This window comes from Phyllobates terribilis, unplaced genomic scaffold (assembly GCF_046119375.1).
Source record: "Phyllobates terribilis strain yellow unplaced genomic scaffold, ASM4611937v1 Scaffold_3__8_contigs__length_932513732, whole genome shotgun sequence".
NCBI classification, from domain to species: domain Eukaryota; kingdom Metazoa; phylum Chordata; class Amphibia; order Anura; family Dendrobatidae; genus Phyllobates; species Phyllobates terribilis.
In genome coordinates this window covers 926,253,820-926,269,649 of record NW_027362763.1, presented here as the reverse complement: position 1 = coordinate 926,269,649, position 15,830 = coordinate 926,253,820, and the positions used below count along the sequence as shown (strand labels likewise).

At 41.0% G+C, this 15,830-nt stretch overlaps 1 protein-coding gene across 1 annotated transcript in view; it reads left to right on the top strand.

Annotated features, from left to right (window-relative positions):
* The window catches only part of LOC141257813 (pecanex-like protein 2), a 1,433,759-nt gene that overhangs the window by 497,776 nt on the left and 920,153 nt on the right, over positions 1-15,830 (top strand). The window contains exon 13 of the mRNA XM_073672817.1: positions 5,829-5,939. Coding sequence (XP_073528918.1) covers positions 5,829-5,939 — 111 coding nt within the window. The remainder of the gene's footprint in view (positions 1-5,828; positions 5,940-15,830) is intronic.

The following is a 15,830-nucleotide window of genomic DNA, read 5'->3' as shown; positions in this document are numbered from 1 at the left end:
GTTCACACCAAGTGGTTTTTACAACCTGATCATCATCCTCTCTGTTCTCCCATTCTCGGCCTGAAAGTCACCCTCCTCCTCTTCCTGCCCTGACAGCACAGTACAGTCCGCTTTGCAGACTTGCCCATTTGTGGTTCCCTTCAATCAGTTTGGGCGGTAGGAGAGTCATGACATAGGGGAAACACTAAATTACTTACTGGTAATGTGATTTTCCTGAGCCCATGACAGCACCACAATGAGAGAGGGGATCCGCCCTTCAAGGACAGGAAACCTACAGAATAAAAGGGCCTCAGTTGTTTACAGAGCATGAGAGGACACTACTTGATAGTTATATACCCCATGATTCTTCCTTCTACACACCACGTGAATCAAACACCATGAAGGAAATGAAGTGATCACCCTCTGCCAGAGATGGGAGAGAATATAAGGGTGCTTTCATGGGCTCAGGAAAATCACATTACCGGTAAGTAATTTAGTGTTTTCCTATCACCCATGACAGCACCACAATGAAAGATTTACAGAGAAACTTTAAAATTAGGGTGGGACCACAGCCTGTAGAACCATTTTCCTAAAGGAAAGGACAGCAGAAGATCCCAGATCAAGCCTATAGTGTCTATACGAGGTGCAAAGTGAAGACTGAATCGCAACCTTACATATTGCTTGATGGGGACATCCACTTTCTTACTGTTCTGCCTTCCATTCCCCGGATTAGCACAGAAAGTAGGGTGCACAATTTCCTGACTTCTATGGAATTGGAAGCTATCTTGGGAAGATAGAGTAGTTCCGTAACTGGCCTATATTCTAGGATCTGTATAAAAAGAGGATTAACCGAGAAAGCTTGAATGTCACTAACTTACCATGCTGAAGTCACTGCCACCGCGATAATAGTCTTTAATGTGAAGACCTTGAATCCATGGGTTCAAGCGAAGGCTTGTTAGAGCCGTAAGCACTGGATTCAATTCCCAGGGTGCCATCTTTGGACTAAAAATGGGCCTAGATCCAAAGCTCACTTTCAAATTCCATGCTTATTCAATGCAGGTTGGACACTGTTCCATATGTCTATGGCCCAAAAGGTCCACTTGAAATTTTCTTCCCCTTTATAGGAGGTGCTGTTAAAGATAAAAGGTGAGACTTCGCCATCTGAACTGATTAGACAGTGTCATTAGGGATCTTGGCCGAGTTCCTCCATAATGGTTTATGTAAGCTAAAGCTACTCTGTTGCATGACAAGACCTTTACATGGTGACCATGTATAGATGAATGGAGCTTTCTTATATACTGCCTAAAGCTATACCAAAATTATATTTATTTAAACTTTGCTACTATCACACAATAAAAATGCTTTTTTATATAAAAAAAATTGTCTCTATATTCTGAGAACTGTAACTTTTATTTTTTGGCAAACAAGGCTGCATGAGGGCTTTTTTTTAGCATGACGAGTTGGAGATTTTTTAGGTACCATTTTGGGATATATAAAATTTTTTGATCACTTTTTTCAGATTAGACACAGAATGAACAAAAAACAGCAATTCAGTTATTGTTTTTATATATTTTTCTTGAGTGGTTCACCGTGCGGTAACAGTGATAAGATCAATTTGTTCTTCAGGTTAGTATGAGTACAGCAATACCAGATTTATATTGTTTTTATTATGCTTTGCTAGCTTTACACACTAAAAACAATATTTTACAAAACTTGATTTGTTTTTGCAACGCCGTATTCTGTGAGCTTTAACTTTTTTAATTTTTTTGCCGAATGAGCCATATTAGGGCTTGCTTTTTGCAGGACGATTTGGCGTTTTAATTTATACCATTTTTTTCTACCTATGACTTTTTGATCACTTTTTATAAAAAAAATGTGTGTCAGTATGATGAAAAAGCATCATTTTTTGTGTGTTTTTATTATTTTTTTACAGTGTTCGCCATACAAAATAACATGAGTTTCATAGTTTGTGTCGTTTCAGCGATACCAATTATGTGCACTTTTTTTGTTTATTTAATGCACTCTCTGTTTTTTAAGATGTGAAATGGGTTTTCGTGATTTGTGTGCACTTTTTTGCATGTTTTCTTTTTTTACACATTTTATGTAACTTTCTTTACTTTTTTCACTTTGATCACTTGCGTATTGCAGTGCATGAGACCTGTCAGTGCTTCACTGACACAGCCTATTAGACCCTACTTATAGTAGGATGCAACAGGCCACTGCACTTTGGGGTCATCAGATGACCTTGGGGTACCATAGCAATGATTGGCACCCCTGATTAAGATTGTGTGGGGCCAATGGTCTCAAAGGGGGTCTTTTAACGCCCTTTTAACCACTTAAATACCGCTGTCAATTGCGACAGTGGCATCTAAGGGGTTAATCGCCCCCATCGGTTCCAAAACCATTTGGGGCCGATGCTGCAGGGTTTCAGCTGTCATATACAGCTGTCACCTGTGGGATTTTTGCCTTGGGGGCCCTAGTCACTTATTAGTTTTAAAACTACAATCCGGTTTGAAGCCCCTTAACGACCGCTGTTTTAATGCATACTGGCAGTCACTAAGGGATTAATGTTAACACTTAGTATTGAGAAGAATTAAGAATATTGACTAGCTACTACTGCTAATAACTGTTACGATAGGGCTTATTGTGCCATGTATTCCTATCTGTAGCAGCTAATCAAAACCATAGAATTTACTCCTTTTTATAACACTTAAAAATTGAGGTAAATCACACGGCACCTGTTATTCACCTGTTGATTAATAGCTACACAGTATGACGCCCCCACAGTCCCCCACACAGAGATCCCGCAGAATCCCACCACTTCCACCACTTGTGACGGATCCACACCTAGCCACCAGCCTGACGTCACAATTACGTCAGACGGAACACGTGATATGGATCTGCCCTTTGCACTAATGTGACATTCCGCACCCCCTCGGAGACACGTAAGGTCAGATTTGTACAGTTCTACACAGAAACCCACTGTCCACACGGGTACAGGAAAGCACTGGGAGTGAGAAGAGGTGGCCCACTCATTCTGTGATGTGGCACCACACTCGTTCACACCCCTGACAGGCTGAGAGGCCCATTCACTAGCTCCAGTGAAGCAGAACCTTGTCAGCCTGGTAGAGATGCTACCAGTTTCTATTAGATATAAGTCCCCAGTCCGTTAATGGGAATTACAGTACAGACCAAAAGTTTGGACACACCTTCTCATTTAAAGATTTCTGTACTGTATATCGGGCCAGAAACCCGCCCCGGTAGCATGAGGATTAAGCCGAACAATGGACGCGTGGGTTTGTGGATCGAGATAAAAGAACAGCCCAGGGTTAAATTATACATTTAATCGCCTTAAGGGCACACTAGACAATACACTATATACATAAGGGTTATACATACATAATGGTCAGAGATGCAAACACAATAATAGTGGTACAAAAGATATAAGGAGATATTAAGGGTCAGTTACCAGTCAGATGGAAGGCCTTTCTTGCAGGGGATTGACTGCCACATGGGAGACTTGTAGTCTCCTTTGTTGCAGGTAACTTCTCCCACATGACGTGTCATCATGACCTCCCAGGGAAAAAGGCATGAAGTTAGGGCTGCTGGAACTCTTAACCCCTCTGGGTCACTCCCCCTCCTTCCCCACTGGCTGGACCTAAAACTCCACCCCTGGCCTCTCTCAGATAAAAACTCCAAAAACTAAAATGGGCTATACTTCCTTAATGGATGGTCGTAGGGAGCCGGTTTTGGTGTCATTGGATCCAGCCGGGCCGCTGCTACGTGTGGAGACCAAACATAGTGGCCCTAGAGGTTTCCGAAAGGCCATGCCGTGTATCTCCCTATCCCTGCGCGCTAGACTGTGATGGAAGCTAGGGTGACATTCTTCATGTTCGGGTGGTTCCAAAAATCTATTTGGTGTATCACTGGGATGAATCGTATTCCCATAACTTGGTATTGAATTATACTTGTCTGACACAAAGGATATGCTGCATGGCTGGGGTCCACAGGGGGCCTTCATGTAGCAGCTCCACAGCTGCTGGTGGGGGGGTTTTGTCACTCACTGTCCCTCAGCCCCCTCCCTTCTGTATAATCTCCCAAAAAACAGGGCACAATGATTGACATGGGATTATATCTTCAGTATTCTTCACACCCCCAAATACTGATTAAAAAATAAAAAAAGTACTTAAAACTACTCACCTAGCCATGTTACTGTATCCTGAAGCACTGCTCCGATCTGTGCACTGTGAATACTGAGGCTCTGCACTGTAGGAGCGATCTAGTGACATTATTGCTCCTGCTGTACTGAGTCACAGACACACAGACTGATACCTCTTCCACCTATCTCCCTCTTTCACCTTTGTATTTAAAAATATGTGCACCCTTGAGATGCAGATACTGGTGTAATCAAGATATGTGATGGGGGTCCATACTTTGCTCAGGTCTGCTGTAAAGTGAAATGAAGGGCCAATGGTAAACCCATTGGTAGTTACTAGCCACAGCATATTAAAACCACTGGGTAGGTATTAACAACTGCATTTTCTAAACACAGCCCAAACTATTTTGATTCATAGGCTCCACCTAATAAGTGACAGAAACTACTTCTAATTTCTTAGTGACAGATACCACAAAAATGATTTAATTTTTTGTGGGGTCCATGCCTGGAAGCGTCCAAGCTGTTGACATTTGTGGGTTTGTGATTTTCATTACTTTTAAAACTTTTTTGGGATATGGAGTGCTTTTTGAAGGATGTTTAGTGAAATACGTGTTGGCATCAATAGTAAAATTCACAGAGGCCTCGAATTTTTTGAAAAATTTCATGTGATAATATAATCATAAAAGATGTCCCAATTTTAGTTCAGTATCCCCTTAAATAGCTTAAAATTTATATTTGGTCACAAATGATAGCTCAGATAGCTATCATTCCTATGGTTGACTTTCATTTTTTTCCCTCTTTCCTCAGTTTTGTACCTACACATAAACTTCTATTAGTATGCTTTGCTATAGCTTTTGTACTTTTTATCCTCAGTCAGGTTAAATCTCCAGTAAAGTATTCACAAATGGCAACCATTGTGTCAACTGACTTCTCATGTTCTAGGAAAAATAAGGGAAAAGGATGCACAAGCTATATAATAAATTAGGGTGCGACATAATATACCAATTGCAAGTAATCACAAAAGAAGAAGAGATGGTACGTATACAAATGCACACACCTTCAATCCACAAATAGTATAAAAATGCAAATTTTATTAGACCTCACTTTAAAAACATTAAAAACATATATATTTACTAATACCCAAAAAGACACTACATATATACAACATGAGTGAAAAAAATCCTTGATCAAAGCAGCAGAATATAATATTTAGCAAAATAGCAATGCACTCTGTGTTTACCAATTAGTGGCCCTAATCCAAATATGGAAATATAACATATAAACCCATATCCAACTCTATATAAATAAAAGAAAAGAGGGGGGATTTTTGTTGGAGTGGTTCTCCCAACTAAATCAATAATTGGATGGCACATAAAATGTAGTGTGCAAAACCAACCCACTCCCATATCAATATAATACAAAATCTGTCATAAAGCATCAACAGCTAGGTGGTAAGCATGACAACTCCTATACCAAGCAGGCCACTAAAAAGACCATATCATAGTATATATAAGGCTGCCTAAATGATCCAATGTATCAAGCCATATTACCCATGAGGTAGGATCAGGGATCTGTGCAGGGACTACTCATGCTCTGGGCCCTGTTTGTGCAGATGCAGATAAAATATGTAGATAAAAGATTTATTGTAGACAGAAACACTGGTATTAACTTTGTATTATTGTTTGATTTTCAGTGTTCGTGAGTTGCTTTCCCATCATATCACTTTTGGGCCTTTTTCCTCAAGTGAATACATTTTGTGTATATTTCTTGGAACAGATTGACATCCTCGTGTTTGGTGGTACTGGTAAGTGTATAATACAGTATATATACTTTAATGCCTATTTAGTGCCTATTTATAACATGCATAATGACAGATTGAATGACAGTCTGAATTAAATTCTGTGCTCAACTATAGTATCCAAGCACATATGTAGCAACGTACAAAAGAAAATTACTTCTGATGAACAGCTGTTTCTTTAAAAAATGTTTTTAATTTGAAAAATGAATACTGCACTGCAGTGAAAAGGTAAGACTGGCATTAGCCACCCAAGTAATACTAACTACACATATGCAATCTTTGTTCAAACACTGCCAAAAGAGGTTTTCTGCCATGATTGACAGCCTATCAGTTTCATATCATTGGGATTCTGATTCCCGGCACCCCATTGAGTAGCTGCAGCTCCGAGGAGATCGCTATCCCAATAATTGTTTTGAAGCCTTATTCAAGCTGCAATACCAAGTATACTACCAAGAGTATTGCACTGTGTAGAAGAGCAAAAAGCGATGCAGCACTTTCTGGATCAGCAGGAGTGTTCAAAAATCCATACTGTTTTTATGAAATTGGTAAAAGGACATTATTTTAAACCCCTTCCCAACGGTTTCCATTTTTGCGTTTTTGTTTTTTCCTCCACTTCTTCCCAGAGCCGTAACTTTTTTATTTTTCTGTCCACACAGATGTATGAGGGTTTTTTTGCAGGACGAGTTGTACTTTTGAATGACATCATTCACTTTACCACATGGTGTACTGAAAGATGGGAAAAAATTCCAAGTGTGGGGAAATTGTGAAAAAAACCCATAATTCTGACATTGTTTTTTGTCAATTGTTTTTCCGACATACATTGTGTGGTAAAAATTACCTCACAATATGATTCTCCTCATCAGTACAATTATGGCAATACCAAATATGTCCAGCTTTTGTTGTTACTTTAGTAGAGAAAAAAAAAAATGTAATTTTCCCAAAAAAAATTTGGGGGTTGTGTCGCCATATTCCGAGACCCATAACATTTTCATTTTCCGGTCAATGGAGCCGTATGAGGGCTTATTTTTTTTATGGTGCAAGATGGCGTTTTTATTGGCACCATTTTATGATGGATATGACATTATAATCACTTGTAACAGCATTTTTGGTGGACTTGCAGCAACCAAAAAAACGTAATTGTGGACTTTTTGAATTCTTTTTCTGTTTATGGTGTTTACAAATCAAGCTAATTTTTTATGTTTTCATAGATCAGACTTTTCTGAACACAGCAATACCACAGATGTGTACTTTTTATTATCTTTTTAACTTTTCAGGGTTTTTTTTTAAATTTTTTTCATATTTTTTAAAACATTTTTTTTACTTTTCACTATATTTATAAGTCCCCTTAGGGGACTTGAACATGCGATTGTCTGATCGCTTATGCTATATTCAGAAATATCGCAGTACTGCTGCATATACAAAAAATCAGCTGAAGCCCAGCCACAAACAAAGCAGGAGTTCAGTAATGACAAACACTGAGGTCATCAACAGCTCCCCGGCTGACATAGCAACCCATCAGCGCACCGCAATCACATCACGAGCTTGCCAATGGGCTCATAGAAAGATGGTCCCCCATCCCGGTGCCCTGTTAGCGCCGCTGTCAGAGTTTGGTAGCAGCATCTATCACATCTCTGAGGAATAACAGTGTAGTGCCCTCCACCGTCAGAAAATCTCTGGGGTCTCAGCTAACATGATCAGGGTTGGTTTTCCAGTCCCCAATCATGTGATTGCCATTATTCAGTGAAAAAAAAAAGTGTGCCCACAGGTGCAATGATTTCTCTCTTCTCTGACATGATATACATGTCAGAGGAGAGAGAAATTAAGCCCCCCGAGCCCTCCCGATACCTCTACCGTCCCCCGGATCTCCTGATCCGTCTCCCGACCCTCCGTCATCTTCCGGTAAAAAAAAAAAAGGCTGGCGCATGCGCAGTGCGCCCGCCAAGATCTGCCGGCACCTGACAACAATAGGGAATTTTTCCTATTGGTTCCTTTTGATCACTGAGATAAACCCTATCACAGTGATCAAAAGAAAAAAAATAATAAATCAAATTTCCCTTTGTCACCCCCTTAGTTAGATAAAAATTATAAAATAGAAAAAATATTTTTTTTCCATTCTTTGCAGTAAGGATTGGAGTTAAGGTTTAGGGTTAGGATTAGGGTTAGGATTAGGGTTAGGATTAGGGGTAGGGTTAGATTAGGGTTAGAATTAGAATTAGAATTAGGGTTAGAATTAGAATTAGAATTAGGGTTAGAATTAGGGTTAGAATTAGAATTAGGGTTAGAATTAGGGTTAGAATTAGAATTAGGGTTAGAATTAGAATTAGGGTTAGAATTAGGGTTAGAATTAGGGTTAGAATTAGACTTAGGGTTAGAATTAGGGTTAGAATTAGAATTAGGGTTAGAATTAGGGTTAGAATTAGGGTTAGAATTAGAATTAGGGTTAGAATTAGGGTTAGAGTTAGGGTTAGAATTAGAATTAGGGTTAGAATTAGGGTTAAAATTAGGGTTAGAATTAGAATTAGCATTAGGGCTAGAATTAGAATTATGGTTAGAATTAGAATTAGGATTAGAATTAGGGTTAGAATTAGAATAAGGGTTAGAAATAGGGTTAGAATTAAGGTTAGAATTAGAATTAGGGTTAGAATTAGGGTTAGAATTAGGGTTAGAATTAGGTGTAGGATTAGGGTTGTGTTAGGGTTGTATTAGGGTTGTGTTAGGGTTAGGGTTGTGTTGGGCTTAGGGTTTGGATTAGGGTTGGAATTAGGGTTGTGTTCGGGTTGATAAGATGATATGACGATTAGTATTAAGCACAAGTGCTCGCTCCTTGAGTTTGCATCAGGTGCTCGAGTATCGCGGGTGTATACAGCAAAAAAAAACATATGCAGGGATTGCCTGCCATACACGTGTAATCTAACAGCTGCGAAACATGTTGGGCGGGGACTCGAGCATCTCACTTGAGCACCCGCGATTCTCGGTGCATACCCGAGCACCCGAAGCAAACTCAAGTAGTGAGCACTTGCAATCAACACTAATGACAAGATATTTAATATAACGACCTAATGTTATCAAATTCTGTGTCGTACCGCTGGGTTCAAAATGCTCACTATACCCCTTGATAAAATCCTTGAGGTGTGTAGTTTACAAAATGGGTTCACTTGTGGGCGATTTCCACTGTTCAGGGGCTCCCCAAACGCAACATTTTGTCCGCCAATTATTCAAGAAAATTTTACATTCAAAATGTCAAACAGTGCTCCTTCCCTTCCAAGCCCTGTCATGTGCCTGCCCTAACTGTGGTTTTTCCCCATATATGGGGTAACAGCGTACTCAGGAGAAATTGCACAATAATTTTCAGGAATCACTTTCTCCTCTTGCCCTTGTAAAAATAAACAATTTGGGGCTAAAAGATCATTTTTTGTGGAAAAAGTTTGATTTTTTTATTTTCACGACTCTACATTATAAACTTCTGTGAAGCACCTGGGGGTTCAGGGTGCTCACTAGACATTTAGATAAGTTCCTTGAAGGGACTAGTTTCCAAACTGGGGTCACTTGTGGGCGATTTCCACTGTCTAAGCACATCAGGAGCTCCCCAAACGCGACATTGTGTCCGGTAATTATTCAAGCAATTTTTACATTCAAAAAGTCAAATGGCGCTTCTTCCCTTCCAAACCCTGCCGTGCGCCAAAGCAGTGTTTTTTCCCCTCATATGGGATATCAAATTACTCAGGAGAAATAATAAAAAAAATTGAGTCTAAGGTAACATTTTTGTGAAAAAATGCTAAATGTTCATTGTTTTCTTCCACATTCCAACAATTCCTGTGAAGCACCTGAAGGCTTAATAAACTTCTTGAATGTGGTGTTGAGCACCTTGAGGGGTACAGTTTTTAGAATTGTGTCACTTTTGGGTATATTCTGTCATAAAGGCCCCTCAAAGTCACTTCCAATGTGATGGGGTCCCTAAAAAAATAGTTTTGTAAATTTTGTTAGAAAAATTAGAAATCGCTGGTCAACTTTTAACCCTTACAAATTCCTAACAAAAAAAATTTTGGTTCCAAAATTGTGCTGATGTAAAGTAGACATGTGGGAAATGTTATTTATTAACTATTTTGTTTGACATCTCTCTGATTTAAGGGTACGAAAATTCAAAGTTTTAAAATTGCAAAATTTTCACCAAATTTCTGATTTTTTCACAAAGTAATGCAAGTCATATCGAAGAAATGTTACCACTATCATGAAGTACAATATGTCACAAAAAACAGTCTCAGAATCAGTGGGATCCGTTGAAGTGTTTCAGAGTTATTACTTCATAAAGCGACAGTGGTCAGAATTGTAAAAATTGGCCTGGTCATTAATTTGCAAACCACCTTTGGGGGTAAAGGGGTTAATATTTGGTCTGACCACACTTTGCCTTCAAAACAGCATCAATTTTTCTAGCTAAACTTGCAAATTGTCAAGGATTTTGTAGGATTATAGTCAGATTCATGAGTAACCAATTATGCTAAACAGATGATAATGATTATTTTCATATTTAGGTTGACACAATCATTAACTGAAACAGAAACTGCTATGTGGGAGGCTTATTACAGCCAAACTCTGCTGCAAAGGTGAAGTTGTGGAATACATGTCACAGGTCATACACCATGGCAAGACTGAACACAGAAACTAGACACAAGGTACTTATAATACATGAGCAAGGTCTCTCCCAAGCAACGATTTAAAACCAAACTGGAATATTAAAATTAGCTGTTAAAGCTCTTTTAAAAATGCACCGAGAAATCAACAAAGTTGTGGACTGTAAAGGCAGTGGTCAGCCTAGGACACTTAGTGCAGCACATGAAAGACACATCATGTTTTTTTCCCTTTGAATTTAGTAAATATCAAGTAATGCCATCAGCTCAGAACTGGCAGCAAGCAGTGGGACCCAGCTACACCCATCTACTGTTCAGAGAAGTCTAGACAGAATTGGTCTTCAAGGAAGAATTGCATCCAAAAACCATACTTTCGACATGGAAACAAGGCAGCATGACTCAACTATGCACAATAACACAGGAACTGGGGTGCAAAAAAATGGCAGCAGGTACTCTGGACTGATGAGTCAAAATGTGACATATACTTATGGAATATAAGACAGTTTGTTTGATGAAGGGCTGCAGAGTGGTGCAGTGTCCTTGCAAGTTTGGTGCTACATTTTAGAAAATGGAGTAATACAGGCATTTACTTATTCATCATGCAATTACTGTACATTTGTGAGACTCCAAATGTATTTTGCAGCAGGACAATGCCCCTAAGCATAAAGTCAATGTCTTTAACAACTATCTTCAGTGTAAAGAAGAACAAGGAGTCCTGAAAGTGATGATATGGCCCCCACAGAATCCTGATATGAATATTAGGGATGAGCGAACCCGAACTGTAAAGTTCGGAATTCGTATCGGACACCAAACACATGGACTTCTTAGTGTACGTCTGTCTTACTGTTTGGGTTTGGCAGCCTAATAAAGCTTGTTGACAGGGTCAGCGCAGCCATTCGACAAGCTTTAAACCTGTGGGCACCTCTAGCCCCATCACAGCCATGCCAGGTAATGGTGCACCACTTGACCCGGCCTGACAGTGTAAGATAAATAAATAATTTAAAAACACAACGTGCGGTCCCCTTAATTTTTATAACCAGCCAAGGGAAAGCAGACAGCTGTGAGCTGGTCTTATTATGCGGGGAAGGGGCCAATATCCATGGAACTTCCCAGCCTATTAATATCAGCCTGCAACGGTCTGCTTTGGCTTTGCTGGTTATTAAAAATGGAGGGACCTTAAAAAAATGACGTGGGATCCCCCATATTTTTAATAACCAGCTAAGGCAAAGCAGACAGCTGGGGGACTGATATTGATAGGCTGGGAAGGGCCATGGATATTGGCACCTTGCCAGCCTAATAAGACCAGCTCTCAGCTGCCCAAGAAATGGCGCATTTCTTAAATGCGCCAAGTTTGGTGCTTAGCCTCGGCTTTTCCTGATTGCCCTGGTGCGTTGGCAATCGGGGTAATGGCATTGTGGGGTTGATGACAGCTGTGTAACGTTCGCTGACATCAAGCCCACAGGTTAGTAATGGAGCGGCGTCTATCAGACACCCCTATTAACCCAGTAAGTAAAAAGAGAAAAAAAAAACAGAGAAAAAATATTTATTTGAAAAATAAACGAAGAACGAAGCTCTTTAGACTGGAGTAGCAGCCACTGCAGAGTACATTGTGCTACCCGGCCACTGAGAACGGAGGTGACGTCATTATTGCAGCGTTCTCAGTCATGAGGGCAGCGCAAGAGCTGAAGTGATGAGCGGTGACGTCACCACGAGGATCATCATGGGACTTCCATTTGGATTACAAATGGACCGGTGTGGATTATTTATTTATACTAGAAAGTGTGTGAAAGAAGGAAATTGTCGTGAGTGATTTTGGCATTACCCCGATTGCCAACGCACCAGGGCAATTGGGAAGAGCCGAGGCTAAGCGCCAGAATTGGTGCATCTAATGGATGTACCATTTCTGGAGCGTCTGAAGGATGGTCTTATTAGGCTCTTCCCAGTCCCCAGCTGTCTGGTTTGCCTTAACTGGTTATTAAAAATAGCGGGGACCCCACATAATTTTTTTCTTATATTTATTAACAAGTGCAGGAAAATACACATGCAAGGTACTGCTTCACTTCTCTGCTTGGACCTCTGCCTCCTGGTTCAAGATTATTTTTTATTTTTTTAATTCTGTGTTTTTTGTAAGTAATTTTCCTATCCACATTTTTTTGTAGGTCAATTGTCCTGGTCTTATTCCCATTTTTCAGCCCCCTAACCTTTCTATGATTTTACAACTAATTTACAACACCAAAGTTCAGGTTCTCATTGACTTATATGAGGTTTGGGTCCAGGGTCTAGTTCAGGTCAAGTTCAGGTATCCGAAATTTGGACTCAAGTTCGACCTAACCAACCGAAGCTGAACTTAAATGGGTCCGCACATCCCTAATAAATATCATTCAGTCTGTCTGGGATTACATGAAGAGACAGATGGATTTGCCAAAGCCTATATAACAGAAGATCTGTGGTTAGTTCTCCAAGATGTTTAGAACAACCTCCCTGCTGAGTTCTTTCAAAAAAATTTGTGAAAGTGTACCTAGAAGAATTGATGTTGTTTTGAAGGTAAAGGGTAACCAGCCCAAATTTTGATTTGATTTAGATTTCCCTTTAGTTCATTCACTTTGCATTTTGCATTGATACAAATAAACTATAAATACTTATATTTTTTAAAGCATTCTTATTTTGCAGCATTGTTTCCAAACCTGCTTAAAACCTTTGCACAATACCATACATGCCCGAAATAGTCAGGTCTCTTTTATATGTCTGTTTGAAAAGAACAGCACAGATATGCATCACAAATCCAATAATTTAAATGCATCAGTTTGGTCTGTGATTCTGACTCTTTTTTGTGGACCATCAGACATGAAAACTATAGGCAATAATGTGTCCATGTGCTATACATTAAAAAAGGGATAGGATATGTAGCACCCCGAGGGCTCGGCTGCTACAGGGGTATTGCACCTCAAACCAGAGGTGTGATATTCCACTCCCGGGTAAGGATGGAGTGTGGACCAGGACTCAGTAAGCTGCATGTATCACACACACCCCATTTCCGAGGGACGGCTCAACTGTGCTCCCACTAGACAGAAGTGCAGGCACGACAGCATCTGTCCCTGGCTGGAGTGGGGAGGGGAAGGAAAACCCAGTGGTGTAGGAGCAGATAGGGGTGGGTCTCTGGGCATAGGTAGGAGCCCATTGTTTGCTAGTCACCTGGGCTCACACAGAGAGGGAGGTATATAAGGTGGGCACCATCTTAGAAGTTCAGACAGTCAGAGGAGAGGAGTGAGAGAAGGAGTTCAGCCAGAGAGGGCTGACAGGGAGCTGTGGCTCAGTCTGGGCCCAGCTCCACGAGACAGGCCAGGAGTGGAGGCCAGAAACAGCAGAGAGAACAGGAACAGAAGAGAAAGGAAACAAGGAACAGAACATTAAGAGAGGCCCAGAGACACGAGAGAAGAAGGAACCCCATAGGCCCAGGAGATTGCGGGTGACGGGTTGGCAGAACAGGGTACCGGATCCCAAATTGGTGGAGGCGACTAATCCTCAGCCAAAGACCGGCGGTCGTGACTTTATCTCGGTGCGACCCCTCACTACACCTACCAGGAAGGCACACCACATAGGGTCAGGGACGCAGAAATCAGCATACCAAGAGAAGGCCCGAGGCAGCCGGACAAACGTAGAGTCACTGGTGGGGCACGGCCAGAGAAGGGAAGAGAAGGGAGCCTTGTGCCACGCTCTGGAATTGCCTGGGAGTTGGTCGAGCCCCTTGCCTGGTGGACGCAGCACGGCTTGGGCAGTCGCCGCCGGTGCCGAGGTGACTAGGACCAGTAAAGAACTGTGAGTAAAGCATTGGAAACTGCAACCACACGTCTATGTGCTTCTTCGCCGCACCAGCACCACCAGTGCTGGGACGCTCGTGCACCATCACTCCCATCATCCGCACTAACTGCCCTGAGGCTATACTTCTCCCGTGGGGAGTCATCCCATACTTGGCTGCGCATACAACATCAGCCTCAGTGGGCTGCATCGCAGCGGCGGTCCCCACTGACCGCAATCCACGGGTGGCGTAGTCGGACAATTATAATACTACTAAGTCTGCCACTGGTTTGACCACCCTGGGTACGGACCGGGTCATCGCCACGGAGACTACAACCCCCAGCGATCCGGCTCCGGGTATTCCCCGCATACACGTGCACGCACAACACAGGCCCAGGGGGCGAGTCAGATACATAAATCAAAAACGTGTGAATGCGGTTTTACAGGCATTGTGAAGTTGATTTTAATGGTTCAGAGCAGACACTGTAGATTTCAATAGTTAATACAAATTCAACATAATAACTAACACATTAGGAGGAAAAAGCGAGAAGGGTGGGCACTGCTACAAATACATATAATGGGGTGCTACAGTAGCCTGATGGGACTACAACAAAATAATACAAAGAAAAAGCACAGGCTATAGAAACTATGCACACCCACAATGTTATGTAAAAAGTCACAATATCTTTATTGAAATTTTATATACAAGACCATCTACCACAGTACATAGAGTAAAAACATTTAAAAATAGGCAAAATATTGCTCTATACAATAACAAAAAAAGGGTGAGGAAGATATCAATGTGTTTATTCAAGACAATAAACCCCTTTGAAACCGCAGGTAAATAGTATGCTACTTATGAAATCCCATAGTGTAAGGCATGGTTATTAAATATATCACAATAGCATACCACATAATTTAGTTTATCAATGACAGCAAATGCATGCATGCATAATGATGAGCAAGGTAACCCTGGATAACCATATCAAAAGTTGAAATGTATATAGGGAATGAATTGGGATAGTTACCTGCCGGCACTGGAAACCCTACGCGTTGCGCTGCTACACCGCAGATGTCCGCCTGACGAAGCTGTGGTTAGAATAAGCCCTTTAACCTCAACCAAGAGATGATAACTCTACTAAATTCATCCAATTTGGGCAACCAATGCTGCCCCAGCAGAATACAGACCAGACTTGGCCAACAAATCCTAAATCAAAACAGCCTGTTAATAGAAAGGTGTAGATGGGACCTTAGTGCCCAACGTGTGTCGCCACACACAGTGGCTTCATCAGGGGCATTCAAGGTACATGTCACAATGTCACTATATATATAGCCAAAAAGGAACACCTTGGGTTAGTGCAATATTGACCACTATAGACATTTCACATAGTCTGAGTGGGTTTATTCATGTGTATACCTATGCACTTATGGTCATTCAATTCAATAGAGTTGTCATCTTTTGCTTGAGGTGAAAGGG